The 25,208-nt window shown below is 37.4% G+C and overlaps 1 protein-coding gene across 3 annotated transcripts; it reads right to left on the bottom strand.

The window, feature by feature from the left end:
- Positions 1–1,314: 1,314 nt before the first annotated feature.
- On the bottom strand, positions 1,315–22,026 carry tpd52 (tumor protein D52). Of its 3 annotated transcripts, none has more exons than XM_008422042.3 (7): positions 21,873–22,026; positions 8,208–8,335; positions 7,666–7,814; positions 6,975–7,076; positions 5,682–5,723; positions 4,476–4,524; positions 1,315–2,858 (listed from the first exon to the last, which is right to left on the bottom strand). In XM_008422042.3, exons 1-7 carry the CDS (start codon positions 21,889–21,891, stop codon positions 2,742–2,744), a joined length of 606 nt encoding a protein of 201 aa, XP_008420264.1. In that variant the 5' UTR covers positions 21,892–22,026; the 3' UTR covers positions 1,315–2,741. The 3 variants fall into 3 exon arrangements, with proteins under 3 accessions (XP_008420264.1, XP_008420261.1, XP_008420263.1); XM_008422039.3 differs by lacking the exon at positions 21,873–22,026 and adding an exon at positions 12,124–12,750; XM_008422041.3 differs by lacking the exons at positions 5,682–5,723; positions 21,873–22,026 and adding an exon at positions 12,124–12,740.
- Between the last annotated feature and the right edge of the window lie 3,182 nt (positions 22,027–25,208).

Raw genomic sequence — 25,208 nt, 5'->3', positions numbered from 1 at the left:
TGAATCAGCAGGCGGTGTAGTCGTCTTGCAAAGCAATGAGTTCAATTCCAGCTTCCTCCACTGCCACATGTCGATATGCCCTTAAGCAAGGCACTTCACACAAAACTGCTTATCAATCTGAGCAAGAATGTGTGTGAAAGTGCTCTTTATGTCTAGAAATGCTCTATATAGAATAATTACCACCTGCGCATTGCAGTGGGGATTGGGTCATATTAAAAGCAACTTTAAGAGTAAGAAAATGCATTAAATTCATTACTACATCAATTTGCAAAAATAAATTACTCAATAACAGTAATAAAATAGTTTTCCATAATCTTAAATTGTGCTATAATTGTATTCACAGTTTGTTTGCCATAATTTAAGATTTTACCGGTTGAAAGATGGAAGAAAAACAAAACTGAAATTATAATTTAAACAGAAGGATGAAAGTAAAAAATAAAATAAAAAATAAAATGGGCTAAATTTTAGTAAAGTCTTCATGCAGAGCTCCTTCTTCTCAGTCAGAAGCCAATTAGGATCATTGTCTCCATCAGAGGTTTTCTTTAATACAACAACCAGCAGTGGCGAGTGTGACTTAATGCTGCAGCGGCAGAAGCAGCCAGCCTTCGGCTCCAGGCAGTCTGGTCTGGAACAGAAAAATAAAGCCATCAAAAGTAGGTGCCACTTCTGTGATTGGCTGCCCTCATGTGGTCAGACAAGGTAGTGCATCTCAATTAGGTTAATATGAGCTTCCACACTGGTTGGCGTTTCTTTTACGAGAGGCTATGTTAATTACAGGGCATTTGTGTTTCTATTAAATAAATAAATAAAAAAACAATATTTGTGAGAAATAAAAATATGACTCCACATAAAAATCCAATGTTTGACATGCAGGCAGCTTCCTGCAGATTTTCCTGTTTAAAAACTTTTCAAGGCTCAAACTTCTGGGACTTTTAGCATCAAGTCTGGACATGTTGAGTTCTGTTATCCGAGTATGGTCTAAAAAAATATATGAAACTACACAAAACTGGAAGTTGCCGACCGTTTTGGAACAACATGTCCAATTTAAAATGTTTTATTTTATGAAAACAAAATTAAGATTTATTTTTGATTACATTTGAATTAAAAGTTACTAACAGGTAATTGTGGTCACAAAACAAGAAGTTGCACACTTGAATAGTAGGCCTTTTTTGTCTCAGAAATTCATATTTTTGTTAAATAAATAAAGATAGAAAGAAAACTTCTAAGGGTTTTTTTTTCTTATTTGTGCAAGAATTACATTTCCAGACCGTGTAAAAACTGAACTGTTGGTAAATCATTACTGGGACGTGGTGGTCAGTGAAAACACGAGAATCTTTATTGATAACAAAGAAAACAACACTAAACACTAGATTTCTCTGATCCAGTCTGCACAGCTCAGAGGCATCACTCGTGCTTCATACTGACAATGGGAGTTGATTTATATTCATGCAGTACCTCTTATCCACCAGCAGGGGAGGACTTGTACCAGTTTGATGCTGCGCCCGATAGAAAAGTTTGTCCTACCTCAGTTTGTGTTGAAATCGGCTCCGTTGGGGTTTTATTGATCACTGTCTGAAGCCCAATAAATTAGAGTTTAATGGCTCCCAGCATATAATTGACGTAAAGCAGCATGAGGCTGTAAAGCCAACTCTAACTAGAGTTTTGATATATAAAAAAAAACAACAAAAAAACGTATTTGATAAATGCAAAAGAAACTTTTCCTACAAATCCCTGCCATCAATCAATCAAGCTCGTTTTTGTCACAATAAAAAAAAGAAAAAAACGGGGAAACACTACTGCAGGGCTGTGTACTACACAGCATGGGTAGTTTGGGTGTTGCCGCTCCCGCAGAAACAATGCACTAGTGTTCAAATATTGACTCTGGCTGGCTGTGGAGGCTACATTTATTTCTCTGTCACCTCAGGTCAAGGCTGGACCTTGACGGCGTGTTTGCTCTGAGCTGTTCTGCTGATCTTGGCCGTTTTCCTGCAGCTTTCCGAGCGCGGTGGTGGGGGGGGGGGGAGGTTCTGACAGGTTTCTCCACAATGAAAGGGGGAAGGTCTGCCTGAATCTGAAACGTGCAGTTAGTAGTCATATTAACAACACAGTGTATCAAACCCGGAAAGCTGAGTGACCCGAGCGCAGCACAAGATACAAAAATATTAATATTCACTGCTGGGACACCATGTTATATTTCTCGGGGGGGAGAGGGGGAACAGTATGGCTCAGGAAGAAAAACTAAACCAAAACCACCCGTGGTTAATAACAATGACTCCAACATTTAATACATTTCTAAAGTACACTACAATTGTTCTTAACTGCACAGTTTTCTACACTTGAGTTTTAATATCATTAACAAACCAAAGTACACTGGAGCATGTTTGGCATTCAAGCTTTTCTGGTTAGAGGGAAAAAAAAGGCAAAGAAATAATGAGTGCAACAAGGAAAAGGGATTCCTCTAACAGTGAGCCTGAACCAACTAAACAAACCCAAAAAGACAGTGAGAACATGTGCCTGAACCCATCCCGTGGTTTTAGTTTCAAACAAGCTAACGACTGAGCATGTGTGTCGGAAGAGGACAGCGGGCAAGTCGATCGCAGAGAATGCTGGGAAGGCATTTGTTTCCAATAGAGGGGAGACTGGCACACAAGGGTTAAACTGGTCAGAGGAGCTGGGTGAGGAGGGGGGGGTGAGGGGTGCGGGTGGTAAAGAGGTCAGAGGGTGAAAGTGCGGTCTCAGTCTCATTGCATGGGTGCGTCCTGGGTGGGGGCGTCCTCAGGCTGGTTGATCAAAGACTCGGTGGTTTCCGGGACGTCGCCGTCCAGGTTGCTGGGAGGAGTGGTGGGGGTGATCTTAGTCTGAACGAGGAGGGAGAAGAAATCTGTTATTGGCTTCCATGATGTTAAAATGATTAATGCACAAACAGTCTGCAAGTTAACAACTTAAAGGGTTTCTCAAACCCAACTGTGAACATGACCGTGGATGGAGAGGTGCATAAAACTGGGTTTACAATGAAAACCTGGAGGACGAGTTTGAAATGTAAATGTGGCAGAATTGTCGCTTTTCTGAATAGATGCTTAGAACAGATAAATATGTGGATGTGCCAAAACTTTCTCCAGCTGAACAGAAACAAAACTGAAGTTATTATCTTTGGACCTAAAGATGAGCGAACTAGAATCAATGCACAGCTTCAGTTATTACAACTAAAAGCCAGCGATCAGGCCTGAAACCTGGGAGTAGTGATGGACTCTGACCTGAACCTTCAGAGCCACATTAAGACAGTCACAAAGTCGGCCTTCTATCACCTGAAGAACATCTCTAGGATTAGAGGACTTATGTCTCAGCGCGATCTAGAGAAACTCATCCATGCGTTTATCTTTAGCCGCATTGATTACTGCAACAGCGTCTTCACAGGTCTGACTAATAAATCAATCAAACAGCTGCAGCTGATCCAGAATGCTGCTGCTCGCGTTCTCACTAAAACCAGGAAGATAGAGCACGTAACACCAGTTTTAAAGTCCCTACACTGGCTCCCTGTAGCTCAGAGAATAGACTTTAAAATACTGATGTTAGTTTATAAATCACTGAACGGTTTAGCACCACAATACCTTAAAGATCTGTTATTACTGTACCAACCGTCTAGACCCCTCAGATCTTCTGGTTCTGGTCTGCTCTGCATCCCCAGAACCAGAACCAGACGAGGAGAAGCAGCATTCAGTTACTATGCACCACAGATTTGGAACAAACTTCCAGAAAACTGTAAAACAGCTGAAACACTGGGTGCTTTTAAATCTCAACTTAAAACTCACCTGTTTAGAGTTGCTTATGGCTAAATTAGGGTTAGAGTGCCGGTTTTGATGTCTTCCATGTTTTTATGTCTTTAATGTTTTTAATTTCTTCTTTCTTTTCGACGTTTTAATGATGTAATGTTTTTTGTTTTTTTATTTTTATTTTTTTAATCTCTCTCTTTCTCACTGATTATTTCTGTTTTTATTTTAATTATGTAAAGCACTTTGAAATGCCTTGCTGCTGAAATGTGCTATACAAATAAAATTTGATTGATTGATTGATTGATTTTCTGTTTTTTTTTTTTTTGCATTTTTAAAAAGCAAACACAGCACCTTAACTATTTTTGTATAACATTTTTTGTGGAGAAACTTTAATGCTTCGATATTTTTACTCAGTGCTATCATGCTGTGAAGAATCTCATGGGCAGGTATAAAAACACTATTGTTCATTGTATTAAAAAATAAAAGCAAAGATGTAGAGCATGATCCAAGTATTTTCAAAACAAATCACATCAACTGCTGCCTTTACAGTCCTCGCAATAATAATATGGTTCATTAGAGATAAAATAATGATGCTTATAATGTTTATTGTTGATATTCAGAACTTGGCAAACACAATCCAATAAACTTTGTAGCTTGGTTTCTTTTATATCATGCAAATCAAAAATCCAGTTATTAATCCCATACCTTCAGCGTCTCGACTTTCTCCTCCAGTGACTTGAAAGTTGGCGCGTTCCTGTGAAGTGGGAGGAAAAGACGCAACGGTGAGTTGACAAACAGAAGACATACCTGAGCACACCGCATTTATCCGACCTCGTCGTCCGCTCACTGCAGGGCAAATGCCAACAGTAAGCACAACTTTAGGAGGTCCAGATATCTGATACCAAATATTCACAAAGCAGCCTTTTCCTGAGGTGACCCCATTCTGTCCAGATCCGTTTCCACTGAAAAGCTGCTTGGTGTTGTTTTCCAGGAAAGAGAAAAAAAAACAAAAAAAAAACAAAAAGAAAGAAAGCAGAATAAAAGGGATGAGGAGATAAAGCAGAGGACATGTGTTTGTTTTTTTTAAAGAGAAATTATATCTGGTCTGAAATGAATCCAGGAAACTTTGGGACCCTGAAGCCGAACAAAGTTTGAAATTCAGGGCGGGATGTCTGCCTACACGCAGATGAAGGCGGGTGTTTCCCCGCATCTTCAGAGGGCGCCTCGGGGTTTTATCTCCATGTTTTGGACAACATTTCTGTTCGACCTCTGCTGACCTGCAGAAACAGCAGCCTGGCTGAGGGAGATTATTCAGACTGCGGTGTTGCTGTGTGCTGATACCAGCTGATACTGTTGGGATGCTTACAGTTAACACTCAGACCTCTGCACAATCGCCAACACAAACAGAAGATGCTTCTCTTCACTCGCAGGGTCTTCTACTCTTATTGGCCATTTTGGTAATGATGGATAAAAACCTTCTGTACTGAATAAAAATACTAGAATTGACGACAATTAATTTATTGCAGTCGGCCAATATCTCACTGTAGACATTTGAGGGATGAAAGAAAAAGTTTGTTGCCCGACATTTATTTTGGTAGCTAAACATATGTGCTGAGTGTATTCAAGTAGACATTTTCTGAATTATAAAACTCACATACTGCAGGTCTTGAATGAAAAGCATGTTCTCTTATTAAGTGTGGACATAAAAGAGATGCACTCTTCCGTTATGCAATTAAAGATTGGATTAAAATATGCAACATTACAGCACTCCCATTTAAAAAAATAATAATAATAAGCTAATGAGACTGCATCATTTTAAGATGTCAAAAAAAAAAACCCAACATATGTCGCCTTTATGTTATCTTTATGATTCGTGTGTCATCAGCATAAACTAGTTAGGCTGCTCCTTACCTGATTGCGGGCATACTAGCTGAATGTTGTATTGACTGTAGACTATCCGACAGCATTAAGGAGAAGAAATCTGCCATTAGTCAAGTCGCATAAAAGCATAGCGTGCACAGACAGAACAAAGGTGAGACAGGCTTCACAAGCACAACAATACGTAATTTATTCTGCCAAGTGCGTAAAGCCTGTAAACCCTGCTTCATCCCATTAAGATCGATTGTTTGCTATCACAGAGGATATGTGTTAATCCCCTGCATTAGGGTGAATATCTGCTCATCAAACAGACACATATAAAACATTCACAAAGCACAGAGACAAATAAGATGACACACACATACACAAAACGTCTCCAACCGCAGTGGGCTCGTTGTTCTTTACCTCACGCCCCCCAACTCTAAACGGACTCTGGATCTGTAAGGCTGCATTTGTCAGCACACTGCAGCTTTGACCAGGGCTAACAATCTTGTTTGTGGGTCAATAATCCCGAGGGAAGAAGGATGACGGGGTAGAAGGCGGCTTAGGTCCAGAGGAAGATCAACGGGAGGTGAATCCCGCTCTGAACAAGCTGTCGTTGGGTGTTTTTAAACTGTCTTTAATCCCGCTTAATCATGAATAGATGGATGGACTGATGGACAGGCGAGTGAATGGACGGATTGAGGAAAAGTGGACTAATGCCAATGTCGTACTCGGCAGCTCAAACCTAAAAGACAATTAGAAATTGGTATCGGCCTGTAAAAGCTTGATTGGTGCATCACTTAGTAAACGTAAAGATGCACCAATCAGTGAGTCGTGGGAATTAATTTCCTTTGAGCATTTCTGATTGGTAATCAGAAGGTCGAATAATGAAAAAGATTGATCGTTTGCTCCTTTTTCGTGCCTGAACCAAAACAAAGAACTCCCATTATACTCCATCTATGAATACGTTGACCAACAACATGTAGAGTTTATCCCTGAATAAAATGAACGAGATAAAGGTTGGGAACTTGTACCTAGACGCAATAATAGCTGCAATTCCTTCACTTTCAATTGTATTTAAAGCTTTTACTGCAGCACAGTAATGGGGGGGAAAAATAGCAATTTTATTGGCAAATTAGACCTCAGAGAAACCCAAAAACCAGTTTTGACCAGAAAAAAAAAAATCAAAAATTGATGCATCTTCATTGAAAATGTACAGAGAAAAAAAAAAGAAAAGACAGAAATTTTTCTTGCAATCATGCTTAAGTAGCTCTGTTCATTGTTAGTATAAAACACTGGACTTTTGGAGCTCACAGTAAACCTCCCGCCTGGCATCTGACATACCTGACATCCTCGAACTTCTTGCTGATGGCCGAGCCCATATTGGAGAAGGCCGCCGTCGCTTTCAGACTGGCCTGAGACAGAGTTTCAGACGTCCTCCGATAGCTGAAACGCAGCAGGGCGAGGAGAGGAGGATATGAATGCAATAAAGAAAGACCGAGGGATCAAAGGCTGAGGAGAAACGTCAAGGTCAGAGTAAAGCTTCGGTGTCGTTTTCATTTAAAGTAAGCCTGGGAGAATCCCAACGCCACTCATTTCCTGCAGAATAAACCCCATCAAACAGTTTCGCAAAAGCCAGAGGCAACCTGTCGACAGCGCCGACATCTTTTTCTCCCCTCACACAGCAGGGAAGGAGTTGTGTCTCAGTTGCGCTGACAGCTAGCTGCGTTTTCAGCGCGTTCAGAAACGCAGAACAATAATGAATAATTTAAATATAATAAAGCCGTCACCCGAGAGGTTTCCATTCTGTTAATAGAAAATATACTTCAAAGGCATCTCAGAACATGCTCACAGTCATTTTATTATTATTATTATTTTATAAAGGAATGAAGCAAAACTCTTTCTTGGTCAGATGAGTAGCGCATGAAAGAGAGAGAGAGAAAGAAAAATCAAACACAAAAACTAAAAAAGCCTGATAGTCATAACAAAAGTGCATTAACTTAAACCTCACAACTTGGTAGGTAAAAGTACTCACGCTGTGGAAGTGGTGACTTCCTGCCAGGTTTTGGTGATGTTCTGTTTCAGCTCGTTTAAAGGTGTGATGCCCAGTTTCCTCTTGATGTCTGCGAGCTGCTTCTCTTTAGCTGCCAACACCTGGGACAGAGTCTGGATCTCGTCTTCAACCTGACAGATTAATACACACGCCATGCCGAGTTATGGGACGCCAAATCACCAAATTACTCAGTGCTATATGAGCACTGCTATATATTAAAGTTGGTTAAAATGTATATAGGAAGAAAAAGAAAAAAAAATACACCTTGATCTTGCTTCTGAAAAGCATTTCTAAGAGCAACAGGGCACAAAAGCGTAAGTATTTAAATAATGAACCACTGTTGATCGAAGAAGGCAAGTTAAAGGCTTTAGAGAGAAAAATTATTTGCTAGGAGATTAAAAACAGAGCAGAATAATGTAAGAAAAGCAAGGAACTGTCATATATAAAAGTAAACAATGATGAAAGCTTTGTATTCTAACACTCTTCAGTAAGACGTCGCTCATTAATCCCTGTTCCCTCCTGACCTTAGCCAGCTCCTCTTGCAGCTCCTGACGCTCTTCCTCCGTCATGACAGGAGGAAGAGGAGCTGCACCGACAGATGTCACTGCATCCTCTCCCACCTCGGCGACAGAGTCCGGTTGCTCCTGGAAATCTGGCAAGTACAAAAATGTAAAGAAACACAGATCAACCATCCCAACTTTACAAGCACAAGTCTCCTCAAAAATTCAACAAGTAAAAAAAAGAAGAAAAATAGCAATAAGATATTAAGAGTCTCAAAGGAAACCCTTTGCTTTTTTCATACTTTACAAAAGGATGTGGCCATATTTATTTTCCCTCTTTACACGACTAAGAACACATTATTAAAATTATAAGGCTACTATGAAAAGTAGCTGGAGTGGGCAACAGCAAACACGTCTTCAATCTCTTAAAAATTGTGGAATCCTAAATAAAAGGAAGTAAAATGCAAAAAAAGAGAATAGAAGAAGTCAAAACAGGAAGTTTGTGATGGATGTCTTTTACTACAGTGAAATGAGGCACACCTATCTAAAAGCTGAAACGAGAGCCGTCTATATGCATCCAAACACTGCAATTAGGTCGTTTCACTTCTCAAACTGTGACTACATCGCATGGGAGACCTTTGGTTTATATTTTAATACTGCCAAATACTATGAAAAAAATGCTTTGAAGAAGCAACCATTTGGACATTTCTGGTGACAATAAGTCTGATGCAGTCTGCACCATTTCACTCATATCTACGCAGGCTGATTCAGAGCCGCCTTGTTTCTGAAATGTGCTACAGTGTGTCTGAGGACAGACGCACGGTTCAGTGGTCAAAATGCAGAGGTGGACAAAAAAGGAAAAGCGGGGAAGTTGAAACAGGGTCATTCCTGTGCAACACTGATACAGATGCTGCTGTTTCTAAGAGTTTCGAAAGCCACAAGTGCATCTAATCTGAAAGAGAAAAAGGCACCAAGGAGACATGAGGACATGCAGCGTTACGAATGAGTCTTCCCAAGGCGTCGGAGCCTGATCTTAGTGTGAACAAACAATAGCGGCTTATCAATGCAGTCAACAAACAATGAGGGTGTCAATCGCTAATAATAGTTTAATTTTGGACACAGCCAAACTGTTTCTAACACTTGTGCAAAGATAGGTCTGAAGATCAGGCTGCTGCAGCTTTACATACGTGTTCAAATACATTTCTGCAGAAATGACTAATCAGGGCAGTGAGACATGGAGATGTTGTTCAATATTCCAGTGACAATATCAGAAGTAATGGAAACATTTCCTCGATATCTCTTGAGATATATTATTCTTCTCCTATACAACATGATGTTTCTGTCACTCTCTTGTAGCATTTCTGGCACTAAAATCTGCATCTAGTGCAGACGTAAGGAGAAGTGGAAGTCCACTTAGCCAACCAATTATATTACTGGTAGGGAGAATTAAAATGCCTTATTGTGTTCAAAAAGTCGTTTGAAATTGCAATATTGCACACAATGTGACTGGATGAATGCATTTCGCAACTCGTCTTAAGTGAAACTCAACTCTGTTATTAACAGACTATCGTGGGTGTTAATTTACTTTAAATGTATGGAGACTCTGCATTCGCAAATACATTTTCTTCTCTTGAATGACTCAGATTGGTATCTGGACAGAACAAGTCAAGACTGGACAGCCCTGTGAGTTATTTCAAGGTGATTTGTTGTGTCATTACTAACTGTTTGGATATTAAATTAACAGCATAAATGATAAATTATATCTAAACTCTGAAGCCATTTCTCTGTTCCTCCAAAGCGCGACACTTGCGCTACCCTGAAGGATCGTTCTTCTTATCGCTTCATCATGTCCTCAACCCTTTTTTTCAAACGTGGGTGATCCACTATATTACATTTCACTAGCGAAATACACAATACAGATACTGGCCTCCTTATAAAGAAAGAACTGGTAGAGCAGGCTCTATTGCTTTAAGAAATGTGTGCCTTTGTACCAACTGAATAACTTTTAGAAACTGCATTTCTTTACAAAACACTTTCTAGGTGCACGCTAGTGACAAAGTCTGAAAGTGAACATGACTGTTGAAGGAGTGATTCATTCGGTGTTTGAAAAAGAGAAAGCTACTGATTTGAAGGGAATAGAAAAGTCTGAATGTCGAAATTCAGCTCGTTACCGTAAAACTGCACATCACTCGCCTCCACAATGACCACCCCATTTTGAGTGGATGTCAAAGCAGCATAAATAATTAGAAGTTGGATGCAAAACAGGCTTGTGAGAAAGAAAACAACAGAATTTCAGGATGACAGTTCTCACAGGTAGGCAGGTTCTCCACAAATCAGAAGAGACAAAAGAGAAGTAAGAGCCAAATCTAATAAACTCTTCCAATCTCCTCAGTTTCATCATCCCTCACCACAACAGCCAGATATGGTTTAGGTAATACATTTCTGAGATTATAAGACAGTGAATGTGAATGAAAGTAGTGTCGACATTTTGATTATTTTCTTACTATACACAAAGCTTTTCCAGCGGTATGATCCCTCATGTAAAAATGTGACATAGTTGTCTAAAATGGGACTTTTTGTTACTTTAGGATGCACTTCATTATAACAAATAATCAGTTTCAAACATGTCAATATTTAATAATCCTCTCACGGAATAAACAATAAAAAAATATTCTAATTAGAAATGTCAATAATCCTGATCATGCCATGAATTTTGGGGAGGTTGCAAGTTTAATCAATGATGATTTACCAACAGAGTTGTTGTTTTGCCCCAAAACAAAACAAATTATGACACTCATCACTCTTACTTGAACGGCAAGATCTTTTGTCTTTCTCATTTTGAGGAAGGGCTAGCAGAACTGACCCTCAGTGTCACATCATATTAAATCAATTCCAAATTTAAAAAAAATGTTGAAGTTATATTTATTAAGTAAGTATTATTTAACAAATCACCCAGTGTTACAATCATTCCGGTAACACTTTATTTGAAGGGGTGTGCATAAGACTGACATGACACTGTCATAAACATAACACCTGTCATGAACATAAAGGAGTCTTTATGAATGTTTATGACAGTTGTCATGAAGAGTCATTCTGTAAATAATGACACTTTTAATGTAAAATTGCTCTAAAAGTTGCATTGAAAGGCCATTAAAAATGCCAACTTTGCATTAAATTATCATAATTTACAAAAATGATAATTTAATGCAAAGTTGGCACTTTTAATGCAACTTTTAGAGCAACTTTGCATTAAAAGTGTCATTATTTACCGAACGACATTTCATGACAACTATCATAAACATTCATAAAGACTTCTTCATATTCATGACAGGTGTTATGTTTATGACAGTGTCATGTCAGTCTTATGCACACCCCTTCAAAATAAAGTGATACCATCATTTCTTAATTTGGGATTCATTGCTCACTGGATAAGTCTCCTCAAATAAAATGCAATAGATAAATTGATGTTTTTTTGTCCAAATCTTAACAGGATCGGGTAATGTATGTAGCTTACTGTAATCTATTTTTTTTAGTTTTCTTTAACTAGATTATTCAAATCTTAATCTTCCTATCTAGGAAATTGATAATTATTCTAACAGAGCGTATTAACACAACTGATGGCTAAAACAGATGGATATCAAATAAAACACAAACTGAAAGCAAAGATAAGAAACATTTAACCACGTTTTCCTTTTAGTTTTGGCATTGAAACAGCAACAAAACAACTTGTACAGACACATAAAACTGAACAGTAAATGCAACAAACACTTTTGTTACCACACACAATAATAAGCTTTCCCCTCCTCTTATAGTTTGTGTTCCCCAAATTCTTCCTGCTCTGTGACCCAAAGCCATGTTTGCCTTTTTGTTTTGTCCAGTGAACACACACACACGCACACACACCCTCTACTCAGCCTCTCCCTTTCCTCCTTGTGATTACCTCTGGATCTGACAGCTGGCGAACTGGGCGGTGTGTCGCTGTAAGCTGGGGAGAGGTAGAGATAACTGGAGTTGACCCCTTGTTCAAAGTCAAACGGAGAGTGGTATTCCTCCAGAGGCTCCATATTTACAGGTTCGCTGTGTACCGCTGTGAAAAACCACCTCCTCGACGCAACCTCTACCTAAGCAGAGCCGCCCGAATCCTGATTGTCTGCATGTGATCCAGCCGCGTGCTGGTTGTCACTGTCTCTCCTTGCTTACGACACTCTGGACTCTTGTTCTCTTTGTGAGGGACACTTAAGCAGATTTTAGATTGGTTTAGGAGCAGCCAGAAGGACAAAAACGAAACAAAGCAGCACCACGTTTTCATTGCTCATTGGTGCAGAAGGCCAAAGGATTGTAAACTCTCTGCTTCTTGCAGGACGTTAATAAGTTACCCGTCCCCTCAAGCAGCTGCTGTAGATCACACACACACACGCACACACACACCCTCCTCTTCTCCACTATAATCCCAAAGGTCAGCTCTCAGTCCATCATTCAAAAATCCGTTTGTACAACCAGTTTTACCACGAGTTTTTGAAGGCGTGTTGCAGAGGTCCAGCTCTCTAGTCTCTCTGCCATTTCCACTCCTCACTCCCTCACTGTGAAGCGAGGAGAAAGTAGGAGAGAGTCCATTTGTGTGAGAGGGTCATGTGGTGTGTGTGTGTGTGTGTGTGTGTGTGTGTAGGGGCGCATTAGATGAAAAGCATAATCTGCAGTGTCCCAGATTACAGCAAAGCGATAATCCTGGGAGGCCAGTCCAACTCGAAGCAGCAGCAGTAATGCTAGTCAGCCAGAATGAGATGGGATGATGCTGCAGGCTACACTGGCTGCTCTGGAGGTAATGGAGAGAAAGTGCTTTTTGTGCTTTAAAAAAAGTACTGTGGACGTTCAGTACGTGAATTCATCTGTTCTTTCCGAGCAACAAGGACTTTCATTAAACTGCAGGTTTCTGTTGTCACAGGGAGACATTTGAACATTTTAAAGATTGGTTGAGAAAAGTAAATAAATCTTTTTTTTTTTTTAAGAAATCCATTTCTAGATCACATTTAAATGAGAGATAATTTTATAATCACCTTCCTGACATTCCATTGGTCTCCTTTTTGCAACAAACCTAATAAACACACCTAATGTATTTCTGCTTTGGTTTCACTGAGCGCTTCTGTGACGCCACAGCAGATGCCAGATTACGAGCCAATTATGCCGATCCAAGAGGAAGAAACGTCAGCTGCTGCTTTGTTAAAGTTTTTATTCATCATTAAGTTTTTTCTCCAACTAACCACTAAAACAGTTTGTTAAAGACTAATACCTGGATCATTTTGAAACTATATTCTTACTTTGTAATGTCTCCTGACTCATGCACGCTACCACAGTTTTCTGATGCTGGAACTATTTGGTCTAGTTTAGAAAAGTCAGTGCAACTAAAGGACGAGGTGAGGAGAATGGCATCCTGGTAGGTGTAAGACTTGCACCATATTTACTGAACATTGCTGTGACAACACCAATCATGATAGAGTCACTTCCTCTTCTTTATTTTTCCTCTTTGTTCCCTTTACAATATTCCTACCATTTTAATGAGCTTTGGCATAACTGAACCTACGAATACACAAGTGTAAATATTAAGGGCTGTAGTCACACATGTATTACTGTGCAGCCTCATCGTCTCTGGCATACTCAATTCATGTAAGCTATGCGATGAAGCCTCCACGAAACAGACACGTTTGTCAAGCCCATCCTGCTGATGCTCCGCTGGAATGAGATCTGGGAAATTTAAAGGTCGAGTCGCAAACTTGTCCACACAAGACCGTGACGCTAGTTCAACACCATTCCTTACTTGGACCACCTTTAAATAAACACCGATCCCTGCAGACTGGGAACACCCCAACACTAAGCTCTGATCCAGTCATGGCATCACACATCAACTCTTGTTAAACTCCCATTTTTCCTGTTCCAAATACAACCCATCATGGAATATTCACTTGCTGTCGTTCACATCTGGTGCCGTGACCAAGAAATTTTCAGCATTATTTACCTCATCTGCTATATTGTTATGCCTGACCAGTGTAGACTTCATTTATAATCAGATTAGTGTAGATAGGATTGTTTCATCATAATTTTTTAAGAATAACAGTCACAGTTTTAGCCTTAGAAACATGAATCACTGGTGAGATCCTTCAACAGTTCAGCTCAAACTGTTCTTCTTTTCTAAGGAGTCAGACAAGCGGGTCCATACTGGTCTGTTTGAGGAAATGCTTCGATTAAGCAACAGAGACTCCATACTGGCTAAACACAAGCACTGAGGAGCTTTTCTTTTTCTAATAAACTGTAGTTAGATAGGAAAAACTCGTCGAAACAAACATACAATTTTTTGTTTTACCTTACCACCCCATAACCAAATAATGCCCTGATGAGGAGCAACTAAAAATGTTGTCTAAAAACACAATGCTTTGCAAAACTACCCTGTGGTTATATTTTATTGGGATTTTATGTCATCGTATCAACACATTCAGCAGAATTGTGAAGTGGAATTTATGTTTGCGTTTCAAGATATGTAATAGTAAAAAATAAAATAAAATAGTGCATGCATCTTCGCCAAATAACTCAAACTCAGAAGACTAACTGGGGCTGGGAACTACTGATCGACATGTCAACACCAAGGCAGACTAATGTTTCTACATCCACTGTGTCTTCATCGGGGATCGCTCAAGCTGAGTCACAATGACAAAAGAGCGTCTTTGCACATGAAAACGCCCAACACAGAATCTCAACTGGATTTAAGTCAGGACTTTGACTAGGACCATTCTAACACATGAAGGTGCTTCGACCTAAACCAGTCCTTGTGGCTCCAGAACAGATGTCCTGTTGGAAAGGGAACCTCTTCTCCGGTCTAGCATCTTCTAGTGCCCAACAGATTATCTTTCAGTGTTTTTCGAAATTTAGCTCCAGGATCCTCTCATCAGATCAGATGTGACCAACTTTTCTACCCCTGCTACAGAAAAGCATGACGCTGCTGCCTTTGATGACCTAAACTTTGACAAAGTGCATTTCCAGTCAGAAAAGCCAGCTCAAGGGGGAAGTAGCTGGTTGGCCATGACAAGTTCCCAAATTACACTAGCTACTCCACACAAACTCTTCAACCTTGGTGACCTAAGAGAGAGAAAGCAATACACTGCTAGCCCTAAACATCTAAACCCTTTAGATCTGGGGGTCAAACCCCGGAGCTCAGGGATGGGTCACTTGAATTAAATGACTGAATTACATCCTCGTGCATTAAGGTTCAAGTAGAGTTCTGATAATGACCTGATTATGTAATAGCTGAATTAGCATCTGTTTTTTAAAATCAAGCGTAATGCATATTTTCAAATAATTTTTTTCTATCTTAACTAAAAAAACAAATATTTATGAATATTTTAGCAGCTAATTGTCATAGAGATTAGGAAAACAAAAAATTCACATAACGATTGTTAAAAAGTAGTATTTAGTGCAACTCACAGAATCTTTAAAAGAATTACATTCAAGTCATAAATTATGCAACATTTCAGATTAATATTCACATGTTCATGACCGGGATTTGAACAGATAAGACCCGCCTAGACTGTAACAGGGAACAAACAGCCATCATAAAGTGGTTAACGAAGCACAGCATGAGATCAATTACACCACTATTCGAGGCATAGCCTGTCACATGATTGGCCTAAAACAAGAATCATGGGACATGAATGACTGCATGAACTGGACCCACAAAGCTCCCATCAGATGTGCATCATGGGAAAATAATAAGGAAAGTCGTAGATGGAGCAGAGAGACTGTACATGTGTTTTCAATGCAAGTTTATAAAGGAGGATGGATAAAAACATTTTAAAAAATCCCCCGCCACTAAGCTAGAGGAAACCTCTTCACAATAAAATGTCCAACCAAATCTTGTTCCATCTAAGAAACCACCTCCAACTATTTGAATCAGGAGAGGAAAGAACTAATACGTGCACACCTATCCATTAGACTAGACTACTAAAAATCCAGAAGTAAAATCAAATAGACTTAAAAAAGCTGCTGCTCAAAGATTCTCGCCATCCAGTCCGACTGATGTTGAGCTATTTTTCAAAAGAAGGAGGAGCAAATACTCCAAGCAGATGTGCTGTAGTTGCAGATACAAAGTCATTAAGCTAAGAAAAGTAAGTAAAATTGATTTATATCGCACCTGTCACAGACATAAAAATAAAAAAAAATCACAAAGTGCTTTACAAAAGCACAAACATAAGAACAAAAATATAACAAAGTGACATAATATGTAGCAGTCTAGCTATGAGCCTCTTGGTATTTTTACTTGGTTTGGCTGAATACAAATGCAGACAATCTGTTAAATTTGTTTTTACTTGTAAGAATATTGGTGGGAAAAAAAAGAAGAAAATCAACAATTGTCCACTACTAAGTGTTAGCCCATCTCACAAAATCCCCCCAAAATACATTAAAAAGATTAAGGACAAATTGTGAAAAAGTTCAAAACACATGTATTGCAATTTTATACAAAAATCTTTTTAAATGATTAAGGACGTTTTCAGAGTGCCAACATCTAACTAACCATCAAATGTGGAAAATAAAACATTGTTTTAAAAACAAAACTGGAATTTATCAGAATGAATATTTACAATTGTGAATTATTGAGTGATAAAATGAATTGCAATTGCAATTTTTTTAAACACGGGTTGAGAAACTCAGCAATAATGTAAAAAAAAGCATTAAATTGAATAATTCCAACAAATAAATAAAATCAGGTAAATCTCAAGCAAAAGAAAACATTCAACTGCAGCTTTAAATGAAAGAAAGCAAATCCAATTTAACCAATTCCACAAAATGGAAACAGAAAAAGCTGCTGCAGTGTACAAAACATATAAGAAATTACACACTACTTTGTGAAATATGACTAATTAAAGCACCTTAGCATGCTCCACTTTAATGTTAATTATAGGATATAATCACCATCATAATTCCTGTTAAAGTTTTTTAAACCAGTCAGGCACATTAAAGTGGAAAAAAAAACAAAGTATCCCAGTTTTGTCTTTACTTTAGAGTCTGCAGCCATGCTGAAAAAGCCACCATCCTGCATGCCAAGAGGTACATGATAGTCGTCTTCAGTCATGCAGGATAACAACAGAGGAGTGTTAAAAAAACAAAAACAAAAAAAGGGACCAAAAATTCCAGTATCTCTGTTACAAATGGTTGGGCCTAAGCAGCAAAGTTCAAGTCATCTCCTCCAAGAATGTCTAAAAAACAGAACTTCTTCCCAAATTACACAATTAAATCTTCAGCTATTTAGGAATTACAATTTATAGGCTCCACACTGTGCTCCATTTGGCAGAGAGGGGAACTTCAGGAGTCTCTCCACAGTGTCATGTTGGCCGTCTGTGTGATTTAAGAGCTCTCGTTCAGCTGACGGCACTGCCAGGCCAAACCTCACATCTGAACGACAACTTCAGTAGAAAGGTCTAAAAACAGCAAATGAATTTATGCCTTTGTAAATCTGGTTCTATAATCAAAGACATTCTAAGTTATCTTCAAAAGCTTCAAAACGTAATGCCATTTTTTTTTCCATGACAAGAGAGTGATTATGTAGGCAGGCAGTACGGTGTTTTTTTAAGTCACAATTACTAAACAATAACAAAACAATTTATCTACAACATATTTGATTTAATTTTACTGACTGAAAGGGCAGTTTTCTATCTGTAATCACAAACACAGATAGACAAGACAGCAGTATTACAATACAAAGAACAGATAAATTTACAATGCTTTCTAATTTTTTAAACCCTTTTTGCAAAGATGTGTAAAAGCCTTAATAACAAGAAAAACTGCAGCACTTTTTTTCTGTGTAGAATTTATGCTATTGCAATTGCAGACTGATTTATTCTACAGTTGTCAGTTTTCCACGTCTATACCAAGGATGTCAATAAATGTGAAATACAGTGTAGCTGCTGTAGACGTCAAACAAACAAACAAAACAAAACAAGCAGGTGATTGTGAAATTGGGCCCTAAAGGAATTGAAACACATCAATATGAATTTAAAAGTTTGGTAGAGATTGTAATAACTTCTCACACGAGGCTGCAATGATGTGCCGTAAAACCTCTAACATCAGAGGGCATTTTACAAAAAAATTTGGTTCTGCTAAATTGATTTCTTTTTTAAACAAACCAGCTTTGAGGCTCTTGACTGTGAGATACTTTCTCTGGCAAATGAAAGCAGTCAGTTGTTCTTCATACAAATCTAATAAAGCAAAATTGTTGATCTGCGCTCCTGATCAACCTTCTTAGTCGAGCCAATCGAAAAACGACATTGGACAGAAACCACGACTGTCTTGTTTTTGATTCTGAATGTAAAGGTCAGTGACCAAGGAAACAGAAAACATACACACAATACAGGAGACACAGCTTAACACAACTTAAAAAAAAAAAAACTTTCATTCACAGCTTTTAACATTTGCTTGGAACAGCAACGAAGAATGAAATGTTGATTAGAGCCTAATCTTTCCCACTGTATGCAAATCACGTTATCAAAGTACGCTCGGTCGCTCCTTTTCAGCACATTGAACATAAAGAAACAATGCAAAGAACTGATCACTCAAAGAAAGAGATGCTTCTAAGCAAGTAGGTCATCTTTCCCACACACACAATAAGAGCAACGGGAACTCTTAAAAACTACCAACCGCTCAGTATGCACTAACCTTACTCCTACTACAACCTGATAACCTGATTTCACTTCATCTGCATAACCACAAGGCTTCATCTGAAACACATTTCAAAGGGAAAACTAGATGATGAGTGAAATAAGGTGATTTTTATAGAGAGGTCTACATGACTGACATATTTTATGAGGCGTGGGCCGCTTGTAATATAACTCTCAGGAAAAATCCCGCTATTGAATGTTATTTGAACAAAAATTGAAAAAAAAAATGTATTGCGAATTTAAAAAACAGAAAAACAACATATTACTACTGTGTAAAACCACCACAGGTTATGAGTAATTAATTTAAAAAAAAAATCTAATTATTGTTTTGATTAATTTTTATTCAGGCATAACAAGCAATTTAAAATAAACACTTCATAATCGGAATCATTTTGGTAGGTCTCTGTTTTTTGTGTCGGAAAATATTACCAAACACCCACATTTGTTAGTGGGGATGAGGTAAGAAAGTGCAGCTGAAATCTATCAGGAAGCTAAACAGAAGCGTGCGTTGAAATGTGGGTGACAGGTTTTTCTATACAAGAAAAATCTGGTCTCCTCCAGCACTGTTTGTGCTTCTCACTAAGAATATTTTACACTTAAGCATAAAAATGTTCAATTTTTAAACTGTAGCAGTTTAAAGCAATCCTGCGCAATGAGATGATCTACACCTTCCCCTAAATGAACATTTTAGCTTAGAATTAAACAAAACAAGGAGGTATTCAGATAAACCACTGTGTCAGTAGCTTTATGCCATAGTAGACAGTACACATCTACCATGGATATCTGGACATGTAAAAAAAATTTAAATTAATGTTTGTTGGAGTGACAATGCACATTTCCATAAAGGAGAACACAAAAGTGACCGTATTTAAAGTGACAGAAAGGAAGAATGACTTTTAACTTTACTTTGTTAGCTGCTGCTGCAAAAAATAAAAGCTTAATTCTGAAAGTACTGGATTTATATCGTGCAATAATTACATAAACTGACAGTTGAATAACCTTATGAAAATCTTTATTCTCATGAATAACAGTATGAACAAAGAACCCCACAAAAATATTCATTTGTGGAGTGTTTCTCACTTTACAATTTCATGACAATAAAAATATTCAACTGCAATGTTATTGGTAGAATTTCGTGGTCATGATATTGGTGGCAGTAATTTCTTTAACCTTCCCTTCCTTTTAAATTATTATAATATCTCTGGCAGTTTATATGCTCTTAAGAGTTTGGGTCTCTAAATTCTAACATACTCTATCTTCAATGTGAATCCAGCTGCTAAAATGTATTATTCAGACTACTGACATATGACACTTCAAATACAATAGTCTGCCAAAAAGTACATGCAAGCCATATTTTATTGTGATATTGCATCCACTTACATTACAAGGCAAAACATTTGTGATTGGATAGTAATGCACCAATCAGCCAGTTATCCCCTGATCATACATTTTGAATTTGTTCTCCTCCACATTCAATGTATACATCAAAACTGAAAAACTGACCATTTACAGTCAACAAGAGCATCAACCAGGACTGAATTCATCAAAATTTTGATTTGATTACAGTTCAATAGCAATTTGGTTCATTTGATTCATAACTGGGAAAAATATTGCAATTCCTTCATTTGCTGTTGGATTATAAACTATTGTCTCTATTAACAAACTTGTAATGCGTTTTTTCTAGTTTAATGCGTTACTCCTAAAAAGCATTAAAAAAAAGAAAATAAATCAGTCTGAACCAACAGGTCAGAATAAAAAAAAAACAGAAATGATTGAACAGAAAAAACCTAATTTGTGCATTGCTAGATTTTGTTAAACTGTGCTGGTTTTTCCGAAACACATTTAAGATTAGTCAAATACTGGATATTTGACGCATGCTAGTACAGTTTTTGTAGCATAAGATGATACAGTAAGCTGCCATAGGAGTACCCTCCCACTGTCATTGAAATGATTTATCATATAACTCTTACCTCAATTAACTGCAGAAAAAAACTTAAACAAAATTATATTAAATTTGTAACAGGCTGTGTCTGCTGGTTCACCAAGAATTTCCTACATATTTTGTGTTCTGTTGCTGTAATGGCAGGCAAAAATCAGGAAATTACATACAGAAAACCTGGAAGGGAGCTGTTTTTTTTTTTTTTTTGCTTGTTTGGTTTCTTTTTTAATTAATAGTAATACTCAACTTCTATTGAATGATCACAAATAAACCTCTGTCACCTGCTTCTATGTAGTCAGTAGAACTATAACCAACTGTCCGTGTTTACAACGTTTGTTTTTCTCCAGATACTTTCTAGCTTAAAACACTAGCTAACAAAGCCAAAGGTCTCAGATGAAGAGGTTTAAGTGTAGACGGATAAAATGTTACAGAAATATTCGGGAAGCCAGAGAAGATGAAATATTGCATGTAAAGCATGTTTGCAGTATATCTTTACCTTGTTTTATCCCAAAACACAATGTTTTTTAAATAGGAACGCGTTATTTGCAAGAAACATTGTCTACTCATGACATTTACAGAATGTAGCTGTCAAACAGGTGTGACTGCTTCCTACGTAACTTATCTTTTTATTATTAAAACACTTCTTTTTGCTTTACTTTTTAGTAGCTATCAAAGCCATAATCCCTATTTTAACCTGAACATCTTAATATACTTTCCCCGTTGATATTTTCACTAAAGTAGCCCATCTGACAGTTACATGTGGGGGTAAAAGGCGTGGAACATCAGACTTCCGTATTATTTTTTGCAACGTTGAAACTCTAATTTGGAAACAGTGTCAAAAATAGGTTGATAAAGTCTACATGCTGTTAGTTTATTGTCACTTTACTTACATCACTTTTTTACAAAAAAAACAGCATATGTTGTCATGCCTCAAGATTCAACCGCAATACAAACTTTTTAGCTAGTCTGTGAACTTTTGAGACATAACAAAAAAAGATGAGAAACATCAATAACAATACTGACAGTGCAAATAAAATGCAATAAAGTTTTTACCTTTCTCTTCGCCCTCCATCGTGTGGTCCAGAAATGTTTCTGGTCGTTTTTAAGTCCAGGGTGTGCAGGTTGCCAACTTGACGGCGGAAGGTCTTCCTGTTCTCTCCGTCATGTTGCCAGGCAGCCCGCCGTACGGGGTGGAGTTATAAGTGACGTCAACACGCAGGAGTGTAAACAAAGAGATGCACGTGGGTTGAGTTTTTACACTATTAAGAGCACAGCAAATGAACGAGAAGTCAGCTTATGGACGATTTTTTTTTTCTTACAAAAACTTACATAAAAAAATATATGTTGGATACAACATAATCAACACACGCTGTGCTGTGCTGGGTTAAATTCAAAGTATTTACATTTTATTCTAGATAAACTCTGCTTATAGATGTTACCTCTGACTTAACAGAGGTATTACACTCAAACAAAGACAGAAGTGCACAAAAGTACATTTAAAAGTTGTGTCTTTATCAAAACAGAGAAAGTGATTATAAATATCAAAAGAAAAAGAGATAGGTTAAGCATTATTTCCATCATGTTTTATAAAAAGTGAAGGTGGTTGAGAAGCTTAAATACCTCGATGCTCATCTGGACAACAGACTGAACCGGACAAGCAACAGTGAAGGCATCTACAAGAAGAGACAGGGCAGAATGTGGTTCTTGAGGAAGCTTAGTCATTCAATATTTTCTGCAAGAAGCTGCAAATGTTCTATAAATTTGTTGCAGAAAACAAACTTATAGGGGTATAGGGATGTAACATAATCTCTTCTGTCATCATCTGTTCGGGTAGCAACATCAGAGCCAATGACTTGATAAGGCTAAACAGCCAGATAAAAAAGAAGGCTTGTTCCATTCTAGGGACTTCTGTGGAGCCCCTGGAGATTATGTGCAAAGATCTTCATAAAATCAAGAAAATGATGGACAACCCTGAGTATCCTCTTCATGAGTCAACTGCTTTACAACAAAAGTGTCTTCAGTCAGAGGCTTCTTCAGATTTGCTGTAATACAGACTACTAGAGGACATCCTTTCTAACCCCCAGTCATCAGGATCTACAACTATTTGAAGAACCTAAGATAATATGAGTCTCAGCAACATTTAATTTAGCTTTGGGATTAAGAAATCATTCTTGAATTGAATTGAATTGAATTGAATTGAATTGAATTGAATTGAATTGAATTGAATTGAATTGAATTGAATTGAATTGAATTGAATTGAATTGAATATGTCCAGCCAGAATTTTCACCCATTTTCAGGTACCGTTGCCTGCCTGTATAATTCTGCTTGAAAAAAAAATCTTGCTTACAGCAAATAACATAGGCCAAGGAGCTGTTTTCTGTTTTTTGCTTTTTTTAACCAGGCTATGTACTTATGGGCTTTAATAGGACATTCTACATTTTTGACAATGTTTATAATACATAAATTATGAGGTGTTACTTACCATGAACTGTTAGGGCATTTAAAGGGTGGCATATATTTCCTGTGGGATGTGAGCAAGTGTTTTAAAGAGACACTTTTGGGAATACTTACAGGCTACTTATGGGTACCAGGCTGTATTATCAGGCATGACAAGTTACCTGTAACTTAAAGGGTGCCTGTAACTTCATACATATGTTAATCATACACATAATAATTATTATATGTTAATGGGGAAATACTTGTATTAATGAGGTACTTGTTCAGATTTGGATGTATTATGTGGTAAGAATACTTATCTTGGGCTGACAAGATATTTAAACTGTATTTTGGGCTGTAGGTGTTTAACTTCTCAAGAGATCCGTTTGGCAGGACTTACCATGTACTTGTGGGTAGGTACCAGGTTGTAACTGTCCTAAGTAACAAGCGTGACTTGCCACACAGTATATAAGAGTTTTTACTGGGCACTTACAAAATACTCTTACAGTACTTACTGGTACTTACATGGATCAATCTGATTAATAAGGTGTGACTTATTCAGAGTTTGTAAAGAATCCAAATGCTGGTTCAAGGGCTTTTATAATACAAACTTGTAATATATGCAGCTCTTGTAGAGTCTTTTTCTTTCTTCTTTTCTCTTTGTTTTTTTTTTTTGGGGGGGGGGGGGGGGGGGGCTGCATGGATTTTTTTTTTATTGGGGAAAACAATCCTTCACATTGTTAACAAGAAACGACAGCGCCCCAGACCAATTAAACCAGTGGGACATAATGCCCTCCATCTTACTGTCCCCACACCGTCGGATAAGTCCCTCTCTTGTTTACACACTGTGTGTAAAACTATTAATTAGAAGCAGCAGATAAAGTATATCCACAAGTATTTCAAGTATTACCCATGAACAGACACACACGGTAAGAGAAAGGCTATCGTGAAACAGTGCCCTCTGCTGGAATACATTGCATTAACATCAAGTAGAAACAGACTTGTTAGAAAGATCTGCTACAGTTCCTTACATAAGTCTCAAAATAGATTAATTTTATCCAGGGAAAGATGAAGGTTGATTCAGTTACGTAACTTTATGTTTATTCTTATCTTGGTACATGTAGTTGTTGGTTGAACAAAATCCACTCAACATAATTCAAAGTCAAAGTTTTTATGTAAAGAATATTAAACACTGCTCAATGCACGTCACAAAAATGAAACAAATTATTACTTTTTACTTTGTTAATGTAATTTAAAGACAAAAAAATGGCTCTTTGGTAGACCAGTGTTCCTTAAAGTGTGGATATGAAGTCCAATATTGATCATGACTTACAAAGGATTTAATAGGTGGTCTAAAAATATACACATTTAAGATGAAAAATGTGTATATTTACGTGAATATACTACTTTGGACTGTTGAAGTCATTTAGTTGGTATTACACGTTATTTTAAGTGACTTAAAATTGAATGTATGTCAATAAATTAGGTCAGTTTAAAAGCTAATGCCACTGTTTTATTTTATTCTGGTCAGATTTAGAGTTTACCAAGAACCACTGTATTAATGCAGCCAGTAGTCAATAAAATTTGATAAAAAAGTCATTTTTTAACTCGTTTTTAGAATATCAAAGGAATGTCAATATATAAAATATCTACAAAATGAAAATACTTTTCCAAATATATTTTAATATTTTGTATTTATATTAAACATACACATTTTATATTTTTTTCTATAAGCTATTACTTATAACAACTTATGTTTCTATATTGTCCCAATAATAACAATAATTATAATTATGATAATAATTAAAGACAGTGGATGAATTGTCAATACTAATAATATTGTTGTAATTTATGACTATATGTACACTTGTTTTCTAGGAATAGTTACACAATTATCTCAAGTCATTAAAACACCAATAAATAAATGAAAAAGCTAGTTATTTGATTTATTA

The sequence above is a fragment of the Poecilia reticulata genome, chromosome 11, assembly GCF_904066995.2.
Source record: "Poecilia reticulata chromosome 11, P_reticulata-male-v2, whole genome shotgun sequence".
NCBI classification, from domain to species: Eukaryota; Metazoa; Chordata; class Actinopteri; order Cyprinodontiformes; family Poeciliidae; genus Poecilia; species Poecilia reticulata.
The sequence above is the reverse complement of the archived record's forward strand: the minus strand, read 5'-3'. Positions and strand labels throughout refer to the sequence as shown.

What these genes read in the sequence shown, in the direction of transcription:
- tpd52 (XM_008422039.3), bottom strand. Translation starts at nt 12,247, where the DNA reads ATGGAGCCTCTGGAGGAATACCACTCTCCGTTTGACTTTGAACAAGGG. An exon ending in GAAGTCACCACTTCCACAGC is followed by an intron (nt 7,077 to 7,665) that starts GTGAGTACTTTT and finishes GCTGCGTTTCAG; the next exon opens with CTATCGGAGGACGTCTGAAA. An exon ending in AAGAAGTTCGAGGATGTCAG is followed by an intron (nt 5,724 to 6,974) that starts GTATGTCAGATG and finishes GCTGTCGGATAG; the next exon opens with TCTACAGTCAATACAACATT.